General features: G+C 38.8%; 1 protein-coding gene across 1 annotated transcript; it reads left to right on the top strand.

Moving 5' to 3' along the window:
- The first annotated feature begins 9,940 nt into the window (after positions 1 to 9,940).
- Positions 9,941 to 15,977, top strand: LOC122088216. The gene is made up of 4 exons (XM_042657404.1): positions 9,941 to 10,095; positions 10,285 to 10,398; positions 11,583 to 11,687; positions 15,526 to 15,977. Exons 1-4 carry the CDS (start codon positions 10,014 to 10,016, stop codon positions 15,804 to 15,806), a joined length of 582 nt encoding a protein of 193 aa, XP_042513338.1. The 5' UTR covers positions 9,941 to 10,013; the 3' UTR covers positions 15,807 to 15,977.
- The last annotated feature ends 2,385 nt before the right edge of the window (positions 15,978 to 18,362 follow it).

The raw sequence follows: 18,362 nt of genomic DNA, 5'->3' as shown, positions 1-18,362 counted from the left end.
TGAGAAGTAGTTGAAGCTCCAAAGAGGCCTTGCAAGACTTTAGCACTCACTATTTTCCTATAAATTTCAGTCCAGTAGGGGTCTTTTACATGGAGAAAAAGCAGGTCAAATATGGTTAGAAAGTCAAAGATAAGAAACAAAATTAAAGCCCCTCCGAAGTACACAAATACTTGGGGGATTGAATTGTTTTATTTTTAACTCAAACAGATAAAGGATAGATTAATTAATCTTGCGACTATTACATATCACTTTCGAATGATAATGTTTCGTAGATAGTGCCTCTTTAGCTAGAGTTTTTAGGTCCCCTATATACTTAGTATTAGTTGTTATACAAAAGTTGGAGAAAGTAGCATGGTTTTCTAGTTCTAGATATACTAATATCATAGTTCTAGGCCATAAATTAACCATAACATCATGATTGCTTTGGAGCAGCCATCCAATCTCCTTCGCATCACTCCACGCCTGATCTATCTTCAACTTCCATGCTCATGCCTTGGTTAACCCTTGTATCAAGCCCTATAGCCTCCGTTTCACCATCTTTTCTTGTCATACAGAAGTCAGATTCCATTAATAGGCATTTTCCAAATGAAATTAGACTTAGAGCCATGTAGATGTTTTCCCCCCTTTGTCCTTGACACTAGTGATGATGATTTTGTTTGTGTCTGTGTTTGGGCTCAATGTCACAATCGATTGCCTCCAATCAGATTGTGGTTTGGTTTCCATCCCTATCATCCCGAAAGAGATCCATAATTCAATCTGTTTGACTGTTTGATCCAAATTTGGTTTTTGATCACAAAAGGTAATTTGATTCCTGTGTTTCCAAATAAAGTAACTTGTGAACATAAAACTTGTGAAGAACCATATTTGGTCTTTTTTGGGTATAAGGCCAGAGTTGAAGTAGAACATTACCATTTTCTTCACATTTAAAATCGGGATTTTGTTCTGTTTGAACCCCAATGGTCCGACAGCCCAGACCCGCTTGACAAATTGGCACTCGAATAACACATGGAACACATTCTCCCTATTGTTATTGCAACTGTCATAAGTGGTATCCAAATCCACCCAATTGGATATAATATCCTTGGTGGGTAAACCATTATTAATGGTTCTCCAGAAAAAGATTTGAAATTTGGGATGGATTTTGATCTTCCGAAAAACCTCCACCATTTTGCATATGGATTTGTACACATGCATCTGTGGGGTTGGTCATTAGGAATGGCTAGAGAGTTGTCTTGAAGAAATCTTGCAGTCAGATTTGTCTTAAAAGACCCCTCTTTTGTCAGAGAACACCATCATTGATCACTCTGTTGGGACAGGGAGATCTTATTAATAGTCTCCACAAAGTGTGATGGCAGTATTGAGTTTAATAGTACCGTATTCCATTACGTATTAATCAGGGTGTCACTAACAATTTCAATACAAGGGTCCATAACTTTAAAACAAGGAGACCCTATCTATCCATAAGGTTGGAAATTGCCGCATCATCAGTTATGTGGCCAAAATCAGTTAGGGCATGTTATTACGCTTGGCAATGCATCCAACAACAACAACTTAACATTTTTTTTCAACTAAATGGGGTTGGATACATGGATCCGTGAAAGGGTAAAATAAAAGGAAATATAAAAAAAGAAAAAAGGGGAAAAGAAAAGAAACAAAGCAACATCATAGGAACATCCTACCTACAATCAGTCAGCAACATGGATCTTTGCCCTCCAAATAGCTTTGTTTGGCAATGCCTTCATGTTGCCATATTTTTGCCTTTTTTTTTTAGGGCTAGCTGCTTCTTATTTCAGGTGGATTGGAGCCATGCGTTTAATGCGGGTAAGTTTTTCTTCTATTTGATGAATCTTGTTTTCCGTTAATCAAAATAATAGAAGACAATTGCTTGCTCAGTTGGTTGGTGCCTTGCCGGTAGAATGCAAGCTCGTAGAAGGTTATGGGTTCGACTCTCCTGTCTTTATCTTGTGCTCCCCTCCCCTCCCCTCTCGTGTAGCTATAGTTAAAGCACTATTGGGCAGTTTAGATAAAAAATAAAATAATAGTGGATTTGAAGAAGAATTAAGAGTTGACCAAAACATAAGAAATAAGATTTGTGACAACTCATTAAAGCAACTGATCCCATACCACAGTAAATTAATTTCTCCTTACAGATTTAAAGGGGATTTGAATAGAACAATGAGATATTGAGAAGTAAAGGCTAGGGGTTGAAACTTTAGGATCGGTTACCCGTATCGTTTCAGGAGTGAAATAGTGGAAAAAAAAAAAATACATATTTTTTGTAGGAAACAAAGGACAAAAGTTATCGATATCCATCGATCCTCTCCGATACCAAGAACTAACCCCATGATGCCTTATCTTCATGTATTTCCAGATGCTCTAATTCAATCTGGGGCAATTTTATTTTCATTTTTTTTCCATTGGTTCAGCAAAAGCCTAGATAGGTCACTACTTGCCAGTTTTGGTTTAGTTTGGAAGGGGAATTGAGGACGCATCAAAAGTTCAACATAGGAGGACGCATCAAAAGTTCTTGGTGGATTGAGTGATTGTCTTTTTAGGTTTCAGTGTGATTTTAAAGAAGATATTTCTGATCCTTTCTGTGTTCTTGAAGGCAGTGGCTTAAGAGCTATGCAGTCAGTAAACCCTCATCAGCATATCCTCTTCTACACAGGGTTTTGAGATTCCTTGGTTAATTAGTCTCTCTCTGGGAATGTTTCAGATGGTAAAGCTGGAATGGTGCTCCATGGGATCAGGTTTCTGAGTGTAGAAATTATGTTTGACTGAATTTTTTTTGCATGAGCACGAGAAGTTACCTCCAGCCCGTTTATTTCGGTGTAAAATTTTACGAACAAAAATTTTCATGGTAAAAATTTCCAAATTAACAAAATTTCCAGTGTTTGTTTCCAAAACTACAATTTTACGACACTAATTAACAAAATAGGAATAAAGAAGGTAAGAATTTTATAATCTGAGGGAGATCATAGATTAGTAGAATAAGATTTATAAAAAGGACACAACATTAGACGCACATTGGCTGCATTTGGTAATGTTTTAGAAAAAGTGTTTTTGGAATTTTTTGACAGAATAAAGCGTTTGGTGCATTCATAGTGTGTTTCGTTTTTTGTTTTTTAAAAAAAAAAAAAAAGAGGAGGTAGAAACGAGAATTGACGGAACTACAAAAGGTAGTTCCGTCGTTCAAGTTTCGTTCTAAAGAAAAAAATCCCCAATATTTTGACATAGAAACTGAAATTTCTGTTTTTGGCACGAAGTTACCAAACGCAGCCTAACATTCTTGCATGTCAATGGTGTTTGTTGATGGATTCATCACCAAACTCACCCTCAATTGAGACCACCAACCCGTTAGCATCTCATCTCTCTCCGCTGTTGTAACCTTACTCACCTTAAGCTTTGTGCTTCCCAGAGGATAGAGGGAGGGAGAACCATTGAGAGATAGGGAGTTGTAGAAAGTTGCAAGGGTGGGGGATGGAGGTAGCAAGAGAGGATTGAGCAAAAGTGTCGAGGATTCATTCGAGACATTTGCAGGGAACATTTTATGGTTATATTGCACCTTAAAATTTGTCAAGACCTTTACTGGAAAATGTGGAGTACAAGGTAAAATTTTACCTGATGATAGTTTTACAATTTCAAAAACAAACACAAAAAAAATATGCTTTTATCGGAAAAAAAAAATTTGTTTTTTCAAGTATTTTCTGTCGAAGCTAAGGGTGAAAGTTGAGCCTTGACAACCTGAACCCGCCCTGACTTGCCTGAGCCCAAATAAGGCTTGGGCCAAGTTTTTTGACGCTGAGGGTGGGTTAGGGTTGAAAAACCCCAACCCTAGGTCAAGGTTTGGTCGGGCTCGGGTTGAGGCCTCAACCCAGCCCAACCTCACCCAAAATTTAACCTGATTTTTTATATTATAATTTAGGGCTCCTATGGGTATTTCGTTCTTCTATAATTTTTTAATGTATAAGATATGAATAGCAAAAATAGGTCAATCAAGATTAATCCAACCATTGCAGAAGCCCAACCCAACCCAACCCAACCCAACCCAACCCGGCCCTGATAGGGTCAATTAGGGTCGGGTCGGGTTGGTATGAACCCGGTAGGGTTGGGACTGAACATGAACCCAACAAGATAAGGTTGGGCCTGGGTTGAATTTTGAGGACCTAGGAGAATTACCCAAGTGACTATGCTGATGATGAAAAGACATTCATGAACTGCTGGTGGTTGAACTAGAAAGGTGATATGTTTGAAACTATTGGCCTCAAGGTTCTGAGGAAATCATACTCTGCTGAGATCCAACTTAAACATCATCTCCCCCCAGCCGGGTGATTGCTCCAGACTATAGATCCCATGTTGCTGTTAACATGAATGAGGGGTTTTAGCAAAATTACATCTTCAGACTCTTTAAATAAGTGATACATCAACCTCTTGGGACGAAAGTATGGTTAGACATTCCATACTTGTAACCAAGAGGAGCCTTTTATTAATTGATTTGAGCTTTGAGCTTTGAGCTTTGAGATATATCCCATTTTGTCCAGGAATTGCTAGATTTTTTGGATTAGGAAAAGTTTGGTTTTTTTTTTCTGAAAATTTTCCTTTTTGAAATATTGTAAGGGAATTTGTTTTGTGGTTGTTTCATGGATTGGATCCAATTTTTTTTTTTAAATAAATATTTGGGATTTATATTGATTTCTAACTGTCTCCTTGATAATTCTATAATTTATGGAAAAGTATCACCCTTCTTTGCTTTGTATTTATTTTTTGAAGAAAATTTTTACGGAGGAAGGGAAAATACCAAAAAAGTTGAGGGTTCTCTAACAGCTGGACAAGAAAATTCTTCTCAGCACTAGCATCAAGTAGAAGACTAGTTGACGGGAGTGAAATAGGCGCAGGAAGACGGATGCCAATATAGGGACATTTGGACGGTCTCTGAGGCTGTCCAATTCTTTTTGACTAACCCCAAGAACTACCAATGGCCTTTCCAAGAAATTCCTCATTTTTTGGATATTCAACCTTTTTTGGCGATTAATTGAGATTGTATGCTCTCATGCAAAAGAGAAAAGGGGAAGGGTTGCTTCTATACTAAAGTGGGAGAAATCTTCTAGCCACACCAATGGTGTAGGAGAATGGTAAAACCCACATGGTCATCGTAGGAGAGAAAAAAAAAATTCATGTGAAATATTGATAATACTGGATGGCAGAGAATATTTTCCCAAAAAATATATATTTCTATGTAGGATTTGAATGTTTTTGCAGTAACCTCATTGATTATGAGATTGAACAATATCTCATTTGAGACACCCCAAAGTTTTAATGGTGTTCAAAAACCAAACGAAATCAATTAAATGGTTTGATTTTGGATTAGAAAATAAGACTGTTTAGTTAAATGATTTCATTTTGGTTTAACATGTGAAATCATTTAAGCCTATTAAAGTTTGATTTTTATATATTAAATATGGGAGAGGGTTAGGAGAGCTGGCGAGATGTAATAGAATTAGGAATGCTAGCAAATATGGATCATACAATTAGGGTAATTGAATCGTTGCCCTTCATTTATTGAAATGTTGTACAATACTTATACAGGGTTAGTGTACATAATCAGAGCTTATACCAACTCTGAACCTGACATGGCAACTTTACTCAAATAAACTCTCTCTCTCTCTCTCTCTCTCATATCTCACGCCACAGTAGTTTTTTTTTTTCACTTTGTTGATGATGTTCAAAGACGAGCTTCCTAAGGACCTCTTGCAATTTTTGGAATGAGATGAAGCTGCCGCTGTCCTCGTCAAACACCTTGAAGGCTTCCCTTCAAAATTTTGCCTCTCAAAATTCTCTCCACTTGCCTTCTCACAGTATCATGCGCCATAGGTGCTAACTACTAACCATTCCATTATCCCCTTCAACGTGTCTTTCCATCCCTCGGCCAGCGACTCGTCCCCCGATGACCTAGACTCGCCACCTTCCCCATTCTTCCTCCACTTGTTCCTCAACTTCGACCTTACCGACATCTTCAAACTTGTCGGTAACATCTGATAAAGAAAACTGGCATCAAAAGCATGAGAGAGAGAGAGAGAGAGAGAGAGAGAGAGAGAGAGAGAGAGAGAAGGGTGCAATCGCAGACTCAAACATGGAAAGATAAGAAATAAGAAACTAAAGTAATTGACAAATGGTTGAAATATGATAATACATCCAATTCTACACCTCCATCTGCGTGTTGCCCCCTTCTCTCTCTCTCTCTCTCGGTCCCCAACCAGGGCAAAAGCAACTGCTCTCTTCCAAGTCCCACCACAAACCAAACCCATCCACCATGTTAACACAAAAAGCAGACGGTTATAAATAGTAGTGATTCTCCTGGAACTGGATACCAAATCCTAAACCAAATCCAATTGAGGCATTCTCCATCGGATTCGACTCCCAACTCAAGAACCTTTAAAGTCTGTTTGGGAGATTTTCCAAGGGGCCCGAATTTGCTGCCAAAAAGCGGACGGTTTTGGAAAGTACAACTTCGACGACTATGTTTGCCGAATTATTCATGATAGACGTCACAGATGCAAGAATTAGAGTCAGTGACCATCTCCGTCGGTAGATCATCATCTATCTTGGTCTGAATCCTATTGCTCTCTCACGAGAGGAGATGACCAGGCCAAAGAAATGAAAGGGAAGCGGAGTAGGAGACGGAGAGGAAGGGGAAAGTTAGAAGAAGAAGAAGAAGAGGAAAAAAAATAGTGGAGTGACAGTATTGATGGCGTTTTGTAGGACAACGATTATAAACAGTTGAGATTTTTTATTTTTCATCTAACGGTCACTAAACCGCTAGTATACCTAATTTACATCTCGCTAGCATTCTTGTCTTTTTCCCATTATATAAATAACTCTCCTGATCTTCGACTTCTCCATGGTCCCATTTTCACATTGAAGAAATTGTTTATGATATTTCTAAGAGCAATTCAACAATATTCTCTTAAGAGAGGTGTTGGCAATAAGAATTGCCCTAATGGAAGCTCTGTCGAAAAATTTAGGATGAGTGTATAGAAATGGATTGTCGAACAGTTTAGGATATGTGCATACATAACCTGCACACCATCTAACATTCTAGTAATGATGCAATCTAAAGTAGAGGATATTCTTCATTTAGCCACTTTTTTCAATGAATGTAGTTCGAGATAATTCCTAGGTAAATTAACATGATAGCCAATTAGTCAGGAAGACCCTATCGGTGACATGTAACCGTTTGATCTATTTTCATAACATGGTTGTTGGAGTCTTATAACTCTGCAAGTATGAACTCTTTATGTTCAAATAAATTAGATTCCTCTCTATACCATGAGCAAACGACCTCAAGATTTTATAGATCTAGATAAAAATTGGTGGATTTGTGCGATTTGAATTAGAATCAATCGAGACTGATTTCAATTAACCTTTGTTCTATGCATACTAACATCAACCGAGTTTGCCAGAGTTGGGTAGTCCAATCAATTCCTTGCCAATTACAGTTAAATATGATATAATTCGAATCAAAATCGATGGAGACCAATCATGTACCCGATTGCAAGTTTCTAAATCTTGCTCTATTGTGGAAAGCATTTGGGATTTAAGTAAAGTACCATTATGGTTATTCATCCAAAAAAAAATTATCATTATGGTTATAAAATGGTAATGTTTTGGCATGGTTGTGATATCAACTTTTTTTTTTTTTTAAATGAAATAATGATCATTCATTTAAAGCATCCACTGAGTATGTAAGGGACAAAAGAACACATTTGTTCCAAGCCCAGACATTACCCAAGCAAAGGCAGTTTCTAGGTTAAACAACCCTTGTACAAGAAGAAAGTCCTTCCGCCCCTATTTGAGTAAGGCGCGCGCAACCTAGTTGCGCGCTCCCGCGTCAAAGCATGCTAACCCACAACGGTGGTCTACGATCAGCTCGACCACCGGGAGAGAGTGGTCGTAGATCAGCTAGCTCAGCCGTTGCTTCCTACCTGAGCAAAACAGAGTTAAGCCAGGGTCATTATAAGGAAACTCAATTACAACAGAAGATAAAAGAGCATTGCAGGAGAGGGAGTGAGCAACAATATTCGTTTCATAATGACTAAAACAGAGGATGCACTCCATATATGAAGAGGCAAGGCGCAAGATATTATCAACTACAGTGCAATTTTCAGCATCAAAGGTCTTTAACCAAACCACTTGGATTAGATGCTATGAATCACATTTGAATATAACAATTGGTCAGCCTTCAAAGATTGCACGAAGCATGGTTGAGCTCAATCCAAGGGACTTAACTATCAAAGGAGAAGTGGGCAAAATCGGTTCAGAGACAGCAGCCAAAACTTCACCCAAGGAGCTGCGAGCAACAAAACCCACACTCGTCTGATGAGTGTAGTATTAGAGTTCTTCTTAATGAAACCAGAGGGGGCCCGAGACCAACTTCTAGAGGCATGCCAAGCAGGAGGGGAATGGGACGGCCTCTAAACAGGAGCAGAAGCTTGACAAAACTCATCATAAGAGAGTTGTACCTTTTGGATAGCCTCCTCCGGAGAAGAGCACAAATCATTATGAACAAGCAAATTCGTCGCTCTCCAGAGCTGCCAAAAATGGAAAGAGGTAAGAGAGGCAACCAATCTTGTCTGAGAGACTGAGACTGCAACAATGGAGGCAACTTCTGCCAAGACTCAATCCACCCCTCCAAACCAAGAGAAGGATCACCCTCACACGGACCGAAAGGACTCAAACGACACAGCTTTAGTGAAAGGACAAGCAACCAGCACATAATACAGAGTCTCAAGAACATCACTACACTTAGCATATGACGCTTCAAAGCACATGTGATGCCATTGGAAGCCCTCACCAACTACCACCCCATTCGCACAACAACGCCAAAGGAAAGAGCAGATTTTTGAGAGTGTTTTAATTCCCTAAATAAACTTCCGAGTCTTGTTTTGAACATTGTTAGCAAAAACGGAACGGCAAAAAAAACAAAAAGAAATAGATGGTATGGGTTTTAAATAGTAAAAATTTTCGAATGAAACAGTCAAATAAATGGTAAAAAAAAAAAGAGATCGGTAAAAATAGAAAATGGGACGGTACAAGTTTTAAAAATGTGTAGATTTCAAACAAACGAGACTAAAAAATAGTAGTATACTCATAAATTAATGAATTATTTTATGAATATCTGCATCTAGTGTTCAAAACAACTACAATATCTAACATTAATGCCTATACATCTCATGTCCCATTAAAAGTTTTAAAACATATCATTGAATATCATCCATCATCAATTCTAAATTCATACACCACACATGTCCAAAGTCTTATTGAGCAACGCGACTAAGTTATGGTATTGTTCATTGTTGTCAACATAGTTAACACTCTCGAAGTGATATACGTTTAGTTAGAGTTAGGAGTCATCACTTAATAAATATTTTTCAGTAAGTACATCAGTACATCAGTATAGTCCATTGTGTTAGCTTCAAGTTGGTAAGAGAATTAAGTCGATAAGAATTCGGGAGAGAGATATATGGTCAATTACATAGACATTATGTTCAAAATTCAAGTCTTAAAAAATGCCATAAAAACGGAACGTGTTTTAAACGTGTTTAGACCTGAAATGCTTGAAGTTTGTTGTTTTTTAAATATCTTTGGGAAACATACAATAAAACATATTTTAAACGATAAAAAATGGAAACGTATTTAAAACTTTTTTCTAACAGTAGTTTTGAACCCTTTGATAACCTTGGGCGATCATTGATCTCAAGGTTTTGAAAATTTTCTACCCCTGAAGGGGGGAGGGGGAGGGTGGAAGGGAGAAGAAAGAAAAGCAGAATCGGGAGTCGAATCAATTCCCATCCGAAACAGATGGAATCGGCACATCGAAAACGAATCAGGATCAGTGGAATCGGCAAGAATTGGCCGGATCGATCACGGTCTACCTCTCTCTTTTTAAAACCAATCAGTGGCTTTCCCTTCCCTATGCCAGCATTCTCCAAGTCCACTCTCAGAGAGAGAGAGAAATGGCTTCTGATGAGAAACCCTCGAAGCCTTCACCATCAGAGGGATGGAAGGGGCGCATCTTAATTCCAACTCTAATTGCAGGTCCGTCTCTGACAAACCCTAATTAATCTTCTTCACTTTCCTATTTCTCTGTTTGCTATATTTTAATGAATTCTTTTGATTTTTATACAATCAGAAAATTTCGCTCTTTAATTTTAGGGATTAGCTTACTTTGGCGATCTGAATTTGAACTTTTAATGATAATTGTGACAATTCACCACCAATTTGCAGGGGTTGTGGGTGGAGGATTTGGTTTGGTATCTAAGCATCGAAAAACTTATGGTCTCGCAAACATCTCTGCAACATACGCTACTAACTGCTCCATTGTTACCGGATGCTATTGCGGTAATTATTGAAACTTTTAGCTTCTCAGTTAATCTTATTGGTTGATTTTTGTGGATCATGTTCAACATACCATTTGTTGATATCTGCCTGCTCTTGCATCTGTAGATATCTATTCTATGAGTTCCTGGTGCATAAACCGTTAATGGGCAGTGTGTTCCATTCTTACCTCTTTTATTTCTAGGATAGAATATGAACACGGAGACTATTATGATGATTCTGGTGAGAATATCAGGACAATGATGGTTGTTCTTATGGTTGAGGAAGGTCACTTGTCATCTGCATCATGAACTTGATGCTGTCATTTGAAAAGGATTTAGAGCCAAGAGTAACATGATCATGGCGTTTGCTAGTTCTATACTGCTTAATGCTAATTTTGTTCAGTTGATTTACGAACTGTTTGTTATTTATATTTTTATTTTTTGGGAAATTGTGCTAATTGTGCTGGCAGACTTCCTTTATGTGTTAAAGAGGTATTTGTGGAAATATAAATTTCTGTGTGAAGGAACAAAATGCTTTTATGAAGAGAACCATTTCTCTTACTTTTCCAGTTCTATGTCTGTTTGCACTGTGGGCTGACTCAAGTGTTCTGCTGTAGGAAATTTTTGATCAAAAGTTCTCAATCTTGAAAGCACTGGTTATAGAACAAGGAACCAGTGAGATTCACTGAAATTAGGTGCCACTGAACCTGGCTTAGCAAATGGTCATAGGTGTTGTGTAGCAAATGGTCTGAGCAATGTTTTCCAGCTTGCATAAGGCCTGATTCTAGCACTGGCCAGTGGACCCTGATGATCTTGTAAGCACCAGAGTTTAGTCTTCTACTTCTTAGTTTGAAATGAACAAGTTCCTGTCCTTGATTTTGAGTAGCATACTTTGCTTCATGTGTTTTATTCTGTGACTTCCAATGAAAAGTCTAGCCCAAACCAAAATATCATTATGTTAACTAATAGGGAAGGAGCAAAACTGAGAAGAATAACTAGGTGAGGAGTGTAAATGCTGCTGGTAAGGAATGATTGTTTACAATTCAGTAGGGGTCTGAGAATGATGCAAGAACTGGCTAAAACCATGGTTATGCTTCTATGTATGTTATCCTGCTGTCTCGTTTTGTAATACGATATTTTCAGAACTTTGACGTTGCAGTGTTTGGAAAACAATTTTATTGGTTTTTTTTCTTCTGCATTTTATAGGAGCACGTGAATTTGTAAGAGCAAGTCGAGCTTCAGGACCGGATGATCTTATAAACTCTGCAATAGGAGGCTTTGGTTGTGGAGCTCTTCTGGGCCGCCTTCAAGGTCAGGTTCCTTGTCTTCTTTCTTTACTTATTTCATGCTTAACTGGTTGTACCAATTCTGTAACTCATGTTGGAGAACATAGTTGTCAAGCCGTCAGCAATGCCTAGGTGACAAGGTGGTTCTTTAATGCCTAGTTGACTAATCGCCATATTGTTCAAGGTGCCCAGACAGAATAGGGGGAAAATAAAGGAAAAATGAGAAAAATGGGGAGGGATTTATTTATTTATTTATTTATTCCCTGGTTGTGTGGAACAAGAAGGAAAAGAGGGGAAATGGGGAGAAAAAATCAGAGAAGAGTGAAAAATTAAGAAGAAAAAGGTGGGAAGAAGCAGCAGTAACAGCTGTCACTAACGCCAGAAAGGGTGCAGTGGCTGCCACTGCCACCGCCACTGCCACTGCCACCGTCCCCCTCCATCATAGGAGAAGAAGAAGACTGAGGAGGAGGAGGAGGAGGAGTTGGAGGGGGGGTACATACCTGAACACATGCTGCAACCACGACCTCTTCCGCCGCTGACATCAAAGAAGAATAAGATCAAAATGGTATCATTTGCTAAACTATAACTTAAAAGATGATATTTTTTTTATTGGATAATCTTTCATGTCACTTTGCCAACTGAAGTAATTCACTTCTCTATCACTTTTTTACCCTTACTAATACTTTTGCTGAGCTGGAGTGGATGGATAACCTTATTGTAAAATCACCTTTAAAATATTACTGTACCAAAAGCCTTTCTCCTTACACTGGCTCCAGATTCCCTCCCCACTCCACTCCACTTCCCCTCCCCATGCCCCGTCCTATCTCTGTATCTCTCTCCCCATCCCTCGCCCTGCCCCCATTCTTTGAAACCCCCTCCCCTCACCCTGACTTGCTGCACGGAGGGTGCAGTGCTGCAATTGCGAGGCTCTTGTCCTTGCTATCGAACCTCACCCTACTCTCACACAGCTGCAATTGCGAGGCTCTTGTCTTGACAACCTCACCCTTAAAAAAGTTATACTATCAACAAATATTAGCACAATACATGTTCTATTACGTTTTCTATGATCCTTTAATCCTATAAATTTAGCAGCTTAAGCCTTCAACTTACATCCAATATCAAGGATATAAGAAAAGGCAGAAAATGTATGAACCCTCTGGGGAAAGGGATTTGGTGGAGGTGGAACAACGGAAGAACATATTGCAGAGGGTCCTCTGCTGCAGCATAATCTGACCAAGAGGTGTGCTATGACGCCTATCACAAGGAAAACGAGGGTCGTTAACTAGAATCCCGTAGTGATTGAATCTCCAAGCGGCCGAGCAAAGAATTCCTATGACAAAAAATATGAATTCTTAACCAACCCAATAAGAGAACGAATTCAGAGTGGAGAAGTACATGAGCCAGTTCCCAGATTTGCAAATATAAAATTCCCATTCTGAGTCTGAAGGATTCAGAACGGAGAAATACAATAGCAAGTCCTGGATCTGCACATGCAAAATGCCTATTCTGAATCAAATTGGAGAAATACGAGAGTAAGTTTGTGGATCTGCAAATTTAAATTCAAATTCTGAATCCTTCAGAAGTTATAGGACCAATTCTCGGGGTGCAAAAAATACAAATTTGAACAATTGGAAGCAGAAGCAAAGAGAAAGCAAAAAGAAGCAAAGCAAACTATATGATTGAAGAGAGGTGAGCTTCCTGGAGAGGGACTGCAACTTTCCGAGGTCCGAGGGGATTGATCCGCTGAAGTCATTGGACAATAGATCGAGCTTGACCAGGCTCAATAGTTTGGGCCAAATTCCTAGGGGGAATGTGGCTGGAGAATTTGTTGTGGGTGTGAGGTCATCGAATATGAGTGTCACAATATTTGTTTTTTTCTTCCAGATTTTGGGGTAGAGGGGGTTGTGGTGTTTAGTTGGTATATAGGGGGAGTTACAGAGGGGTGGGATTGAGGCTAGGGTGGGTGTTGGGTTATACAGCGGGGGAGTGATAAATGGCGGTGTTTGGTTGTAATGGGATTTACAAAGGGGTCGGGGTCGGGGTTGGGGTCACTAAGTTGCTGAGGGAGGGTGGGAGAGGGAAATGCAGGCAAGGGAGGGAGTGCGGGGAGTAGGGCGGTGGGCAGAGGATGGGGGCAACTGTGGGAAAAAGGGGTTCTTTTACAACAGTCGACACTCTCCTCCTGTGATGATGATTCGCCTTCTAATGGTTGGCTTAAAGAAGTCGGCCGCACTGGTGGTGTCATCAATAACGTTGATCTGTCGGCCACCACTCAGCATGGCTATTGCCATCAATGCAACCACCGCCAATACTGTTGTAGGTGGGACTCATAGAGGGAGGTGGAGAGCTCTCCCTACGAGTTTCCAAGGGTGAATTTACAAATTATACCCCTTCATCTTGACTCACCAAAGTGATTCAAGAGGGTAGATAAAAATATAGTGATGTGAACTACTTCACTTTTCATAGTGACATGTAGGAGGACCCTTTTTTTATTTATACATTGCCTTCTCATATTCACAAGCAAAAGAAATAAAATTTACATTTTACATATAAAAACCCTCAAAATTACATCTTAAAGGAAATAATTATCATATTTTGCATAAAAAAACCCCCTTGGTATACGCAAGTAATATGCAAGTATTAGGCACCTAGGCGTGAAGGCGACAAGGTGCCTGGCCATGGTTTGCCTTGGCACCATGATAACTTACAAACAGCAGTCTTCACTCTTGACCCCTCCTCCTTGTAGGTAGCATATTGATGCTGGTACTGGTTATTTCATACTTTCATTGCCATTGAGATTTTCTAGTCTAAAACAAAGGCTAGATTATTCTAACAATCCATTCTTTCAACATTTCATGCACTTTTCAAGGATGGATTGGGTTGATAAGATTATAAGGTTTAGATTGGTCTTTTGCATTGATCTCCTAGGTGGGACCTATCAGATGGTGGCCTGGATCCCCTGCTTGGGTACCAGTATTACATTGGTTGACCTTTGTGATTTACTATTGGGCAATCTCTTTTTATTTTTTCCCTCTTAAAGTAAGTGTGAATATGAATATCTTTTATCAGGCTGAGGCTTGCTTGACTGAAAATGCACTTTTGCTTGATTGATGGCCAAGTATGTTATATTGATATGTGGGAATTTTTATTTGGGCATCTTTAAGTAATCAGGAAACTCATTGTAAGCCATATCATGACAAATTGAATGCGTTTGTTAATGTGCCACACTACATTCATATTTAAATTTTTCCATTTTGGGTTCTTTTGTTGTGTTTGTGTTTGACACATGCTAGCCATAGACAAGACTTCATTGTCCTATGATCAATTGTAATTCATTAGAAATACTATGATATGTTATTATTGACCCTCTTTGCCAATTATGAATCAGCTTATTATATTAACCCCAGTTATCATGCATACTTTCATAAAGTAAAAATCAAAGAGAAATAACTTAACACAGATGAGCCTGCTCCCTTGGGTCTTTCAGATTAGATATATTAGACTTTGTCTCAGAGTAGACAGGCTCCTTGTTACATGCTGGAATATATTTAGGGGCTTGAACATAAACCTAGTTGGTACTCCTGAGATTTTCAGAGTCTGGATTATCTCAACCATCTCATGCATTTTATTCTGATGGACCATGGTGGAAAGAAAATTTGTCATGACTACTGATGTATATGATTGTCATACTTAGATGGTAACAATATCTAACCTTAGAATTGGAGATGTCAGGTAAATCTAGTGAAACGGTGGGTGATCCACTGCCTACGAGTGAACCATAGCTTATGAAATATGAATGATATGTTTCCTGCCCATGGAATGAGGAAATGAGAAAGACAGCCTAATCTGGGTGGGTGTTTCAGGTGGTCAACTTGGTGCAATCCGTTACTCAGTTGTCTTTGCGGTTGTGGGGACTACTGTGGATTTTGCTACTATGCGACTAAAACCTCTGTTGCAGAAGTACGGAGAATCCATATTTGGTGGCAGTGATGGATCAGAGCAGAATACTCCTACTTGGTTGAGATTGCCTGAGTGGTCACCAATTCAAGTACTTGATGAGGAAGCCCTTGCTGCAAAGCGTGCTAGAGAACAGCAGTTGTATGCACAAAGAACACTTGGTAATCTAAATGAAAAAGAATCTTGAGAACCTGTGTGGTTGTTAGATCAATTTTGAAACTAATGTATCTTGAGATGTTTATTTTTGTCAATAATGATGCATTGCGGTGATATATTGGTTGAAAAATCTCATGTTTCTTATCTTTTTAGTTAATTAACTTTTATTCTTAGTAATGATTAAAAAAATATTTCCATTTTATTTTTTGTTTAATTTTAAATCACTTATAACCAGACAGAGGCCTATTAACAGCATAAAGAGGTAAGCATCTCCTCATATTTCACTTCTCATTGGGCACTATATTCTTTTTTTTCTGGTAAGAGGAAAACTATTCATTAAAGCTTGACCAACACAAGGTCTCCAAGTTACACATAGCAGACAGCCAAGGAGTGGAGATAGGCCAAGATGTCTTACATGCGAAGGACACAGCCTTCCTTGCCAGGAAGTCGGCCACACGCAGTAATCTCCCTGGGAATGAAGTGAAATGAACAAGATCTAAAGTAGGAAACCAAATGTTTGATATCATTTACACTGCTAATGACTCCTAACTGAATAGACTGGTTGTCAAGGTACAGGAGGTCTATGAGATCTTTACAGTCCGACTCAACTAAAATAAATGATGCAAGATCGGACACCTCCTTAGCGTTTCGCTTTCCTGCAGTGGTGAGTATGGCAAAACCAAATCCTTGTCCACACTGATACGGGAGAAAACAAGGTATCTCATCATCAATCAAAGAAAGTTCAATTAGCCCTGCTAAAAAGGAAAGAAATGAAGATCACACAAGTTTAGTGGCATATGGCCATCCTAGAAGATGTGGGGTTAGATAGGGGTGTGAGCTAACTTGGAGCAGCAACCACTCAGTTTTTGCTTTTTATGTGACAAAACAAGTTCTATTGTTCCATCCACCAATGAGAACACATACAAGTCTTATTGACACGAAACCAATCAATACAAGCACATAAGCCTGCATCCATGGCAATCACCCAGCAGATAAGATAGAGATCTGTTCAAACCCGAGAACAAGACGTGATCATTTATAGTTCACCTTCGGCATTGGCATCAGCAGGAGACTACCTCGCTAACACAAAAAAGAAACTAAGAAAAAATAAAAAATCTAGGCCTTACTTGAGCATCATGAAAAAGCTCATCTAGTTCTTCACTTTCTTCTCTATTCTCACTTCTTTGTAATTGTTTTTAAGATTTTTAGGTCAAAAGATCTCCCAAGAGGGGGTGAATTGGGATTCAAAATACATAGAAGAAAATAAACTCAAATTTTAAAAAATGCGCACAAAACTAAATGCAGAAGCAAAAAGGCTTTTGAACACTAACCCACACTCGAGAATGCAAGGGGAAAAAGAATAAAACAATGAGAATACATAGAGATTTAAGAGTGGTTTGGGCAACACTCTACGTCCACTATCAAGGCTTCAAAAACTCTTGGTGTCCCACTATCTCAATTGCTTTCCCAGGTAATAATCAAACCCTCATACTAATTTTCACTGTTCATTACAAAGATTTTATTTTATTTTATTTTTTTAATAATCCAGATTTCTAAAAGTCATGCATTTTAAGTAAAAGTATTCCAGTTAAGGTCGTTAAAGGCTTGTCGTGAGATTTACTATCTAGGTAAGAGAGAATATATAGGTTTCAAAGATATGCAATAAATATAGGAACCTTTGCACAGGTGGTGTCTTTATCTTTTATGATACTAAAGCTCAAGTTCTCATCTTGACTTGAAGACTCTAATTTTGGTATGAGACAACAATTAATCTTTGCTTTTGCTCCATTGAAGCTTGAATTTACTCTTCTATGCATACTTGTTTGATATCTTAATTATAGTATTGTATTAACCTTTCACCAAAAATGTAAAGGAGATCGTCTGATCAACAAAGATTTAACTGTAAGACCTCAAAGCCGCTAGTCAAAGCTCCCTCAGACTGCACGGAACAATCAAACTACCCAGAGAGCAGCTACAATTCACCACATTGTTCCAAAATTTATTGCGAGGTTGCCATCGAATCAGGCTAGTTAAATGCAGCCTCATACATTTCACAACATTCTACACTTTAGTAGCGCAGGCCATGTATCCTCGTGTTGACACTGGATCGCCAGGGATGGCTGAAGGTTGCGACCCGGAGAGGGTCAGTTTTGTACAAGCACTCATTCACGAAGCCTTTTTTGTTCTTTTGTTCCATGTGATCTCCTTGAAGTATCAACTAATAGGAAACCATATTGAAGGATGTGCCAGGGATATTTCTATTGGAGCACAATATGCACAAAGGAGGGGATGGTTTTTATAAGAGATTAGGACAAACTCCGAGTCTTTCTTTCAACTTGAACACTTTTTGCTGGCCCATTGGTGTGGCCCCACTGTTTTTGTCTGTATATAAGTCTCTACGGAATACTACTTGTAGATGTATTCCTGAATCTGGTCTAGTTTTACATTGTGTTTCCTTAGCTACGGGATGCTTTGGCGGCATTTAATACCACCAATCAGGTCGCCCTAACTAATCATGTAAACTGATTCTAACTTCTCTGTAGTTTTTACTGTTTATATCCACCCCAAAAAAAAAAAAAAAAAACAA

The sequence above is a fragment of the Macadamia integrifolia genome, chromosome 9 (assembly GCF_013358625.1).
Source record: "Macadamia integrifolia cultivar HAES 741 chromosome 9, SCU_Mint_v3, whole genome shotgun sequence".
Lineage (NCBI taxonomy): Eukaryota > Viridiplantae > Streptophyta > Magnoliopsida > Proteales > Proteaceae > Macadamia > Macadamia integrifolia.
This window is presented reverse-complemented; position numbering and strand designations above follow the sequence as displayed.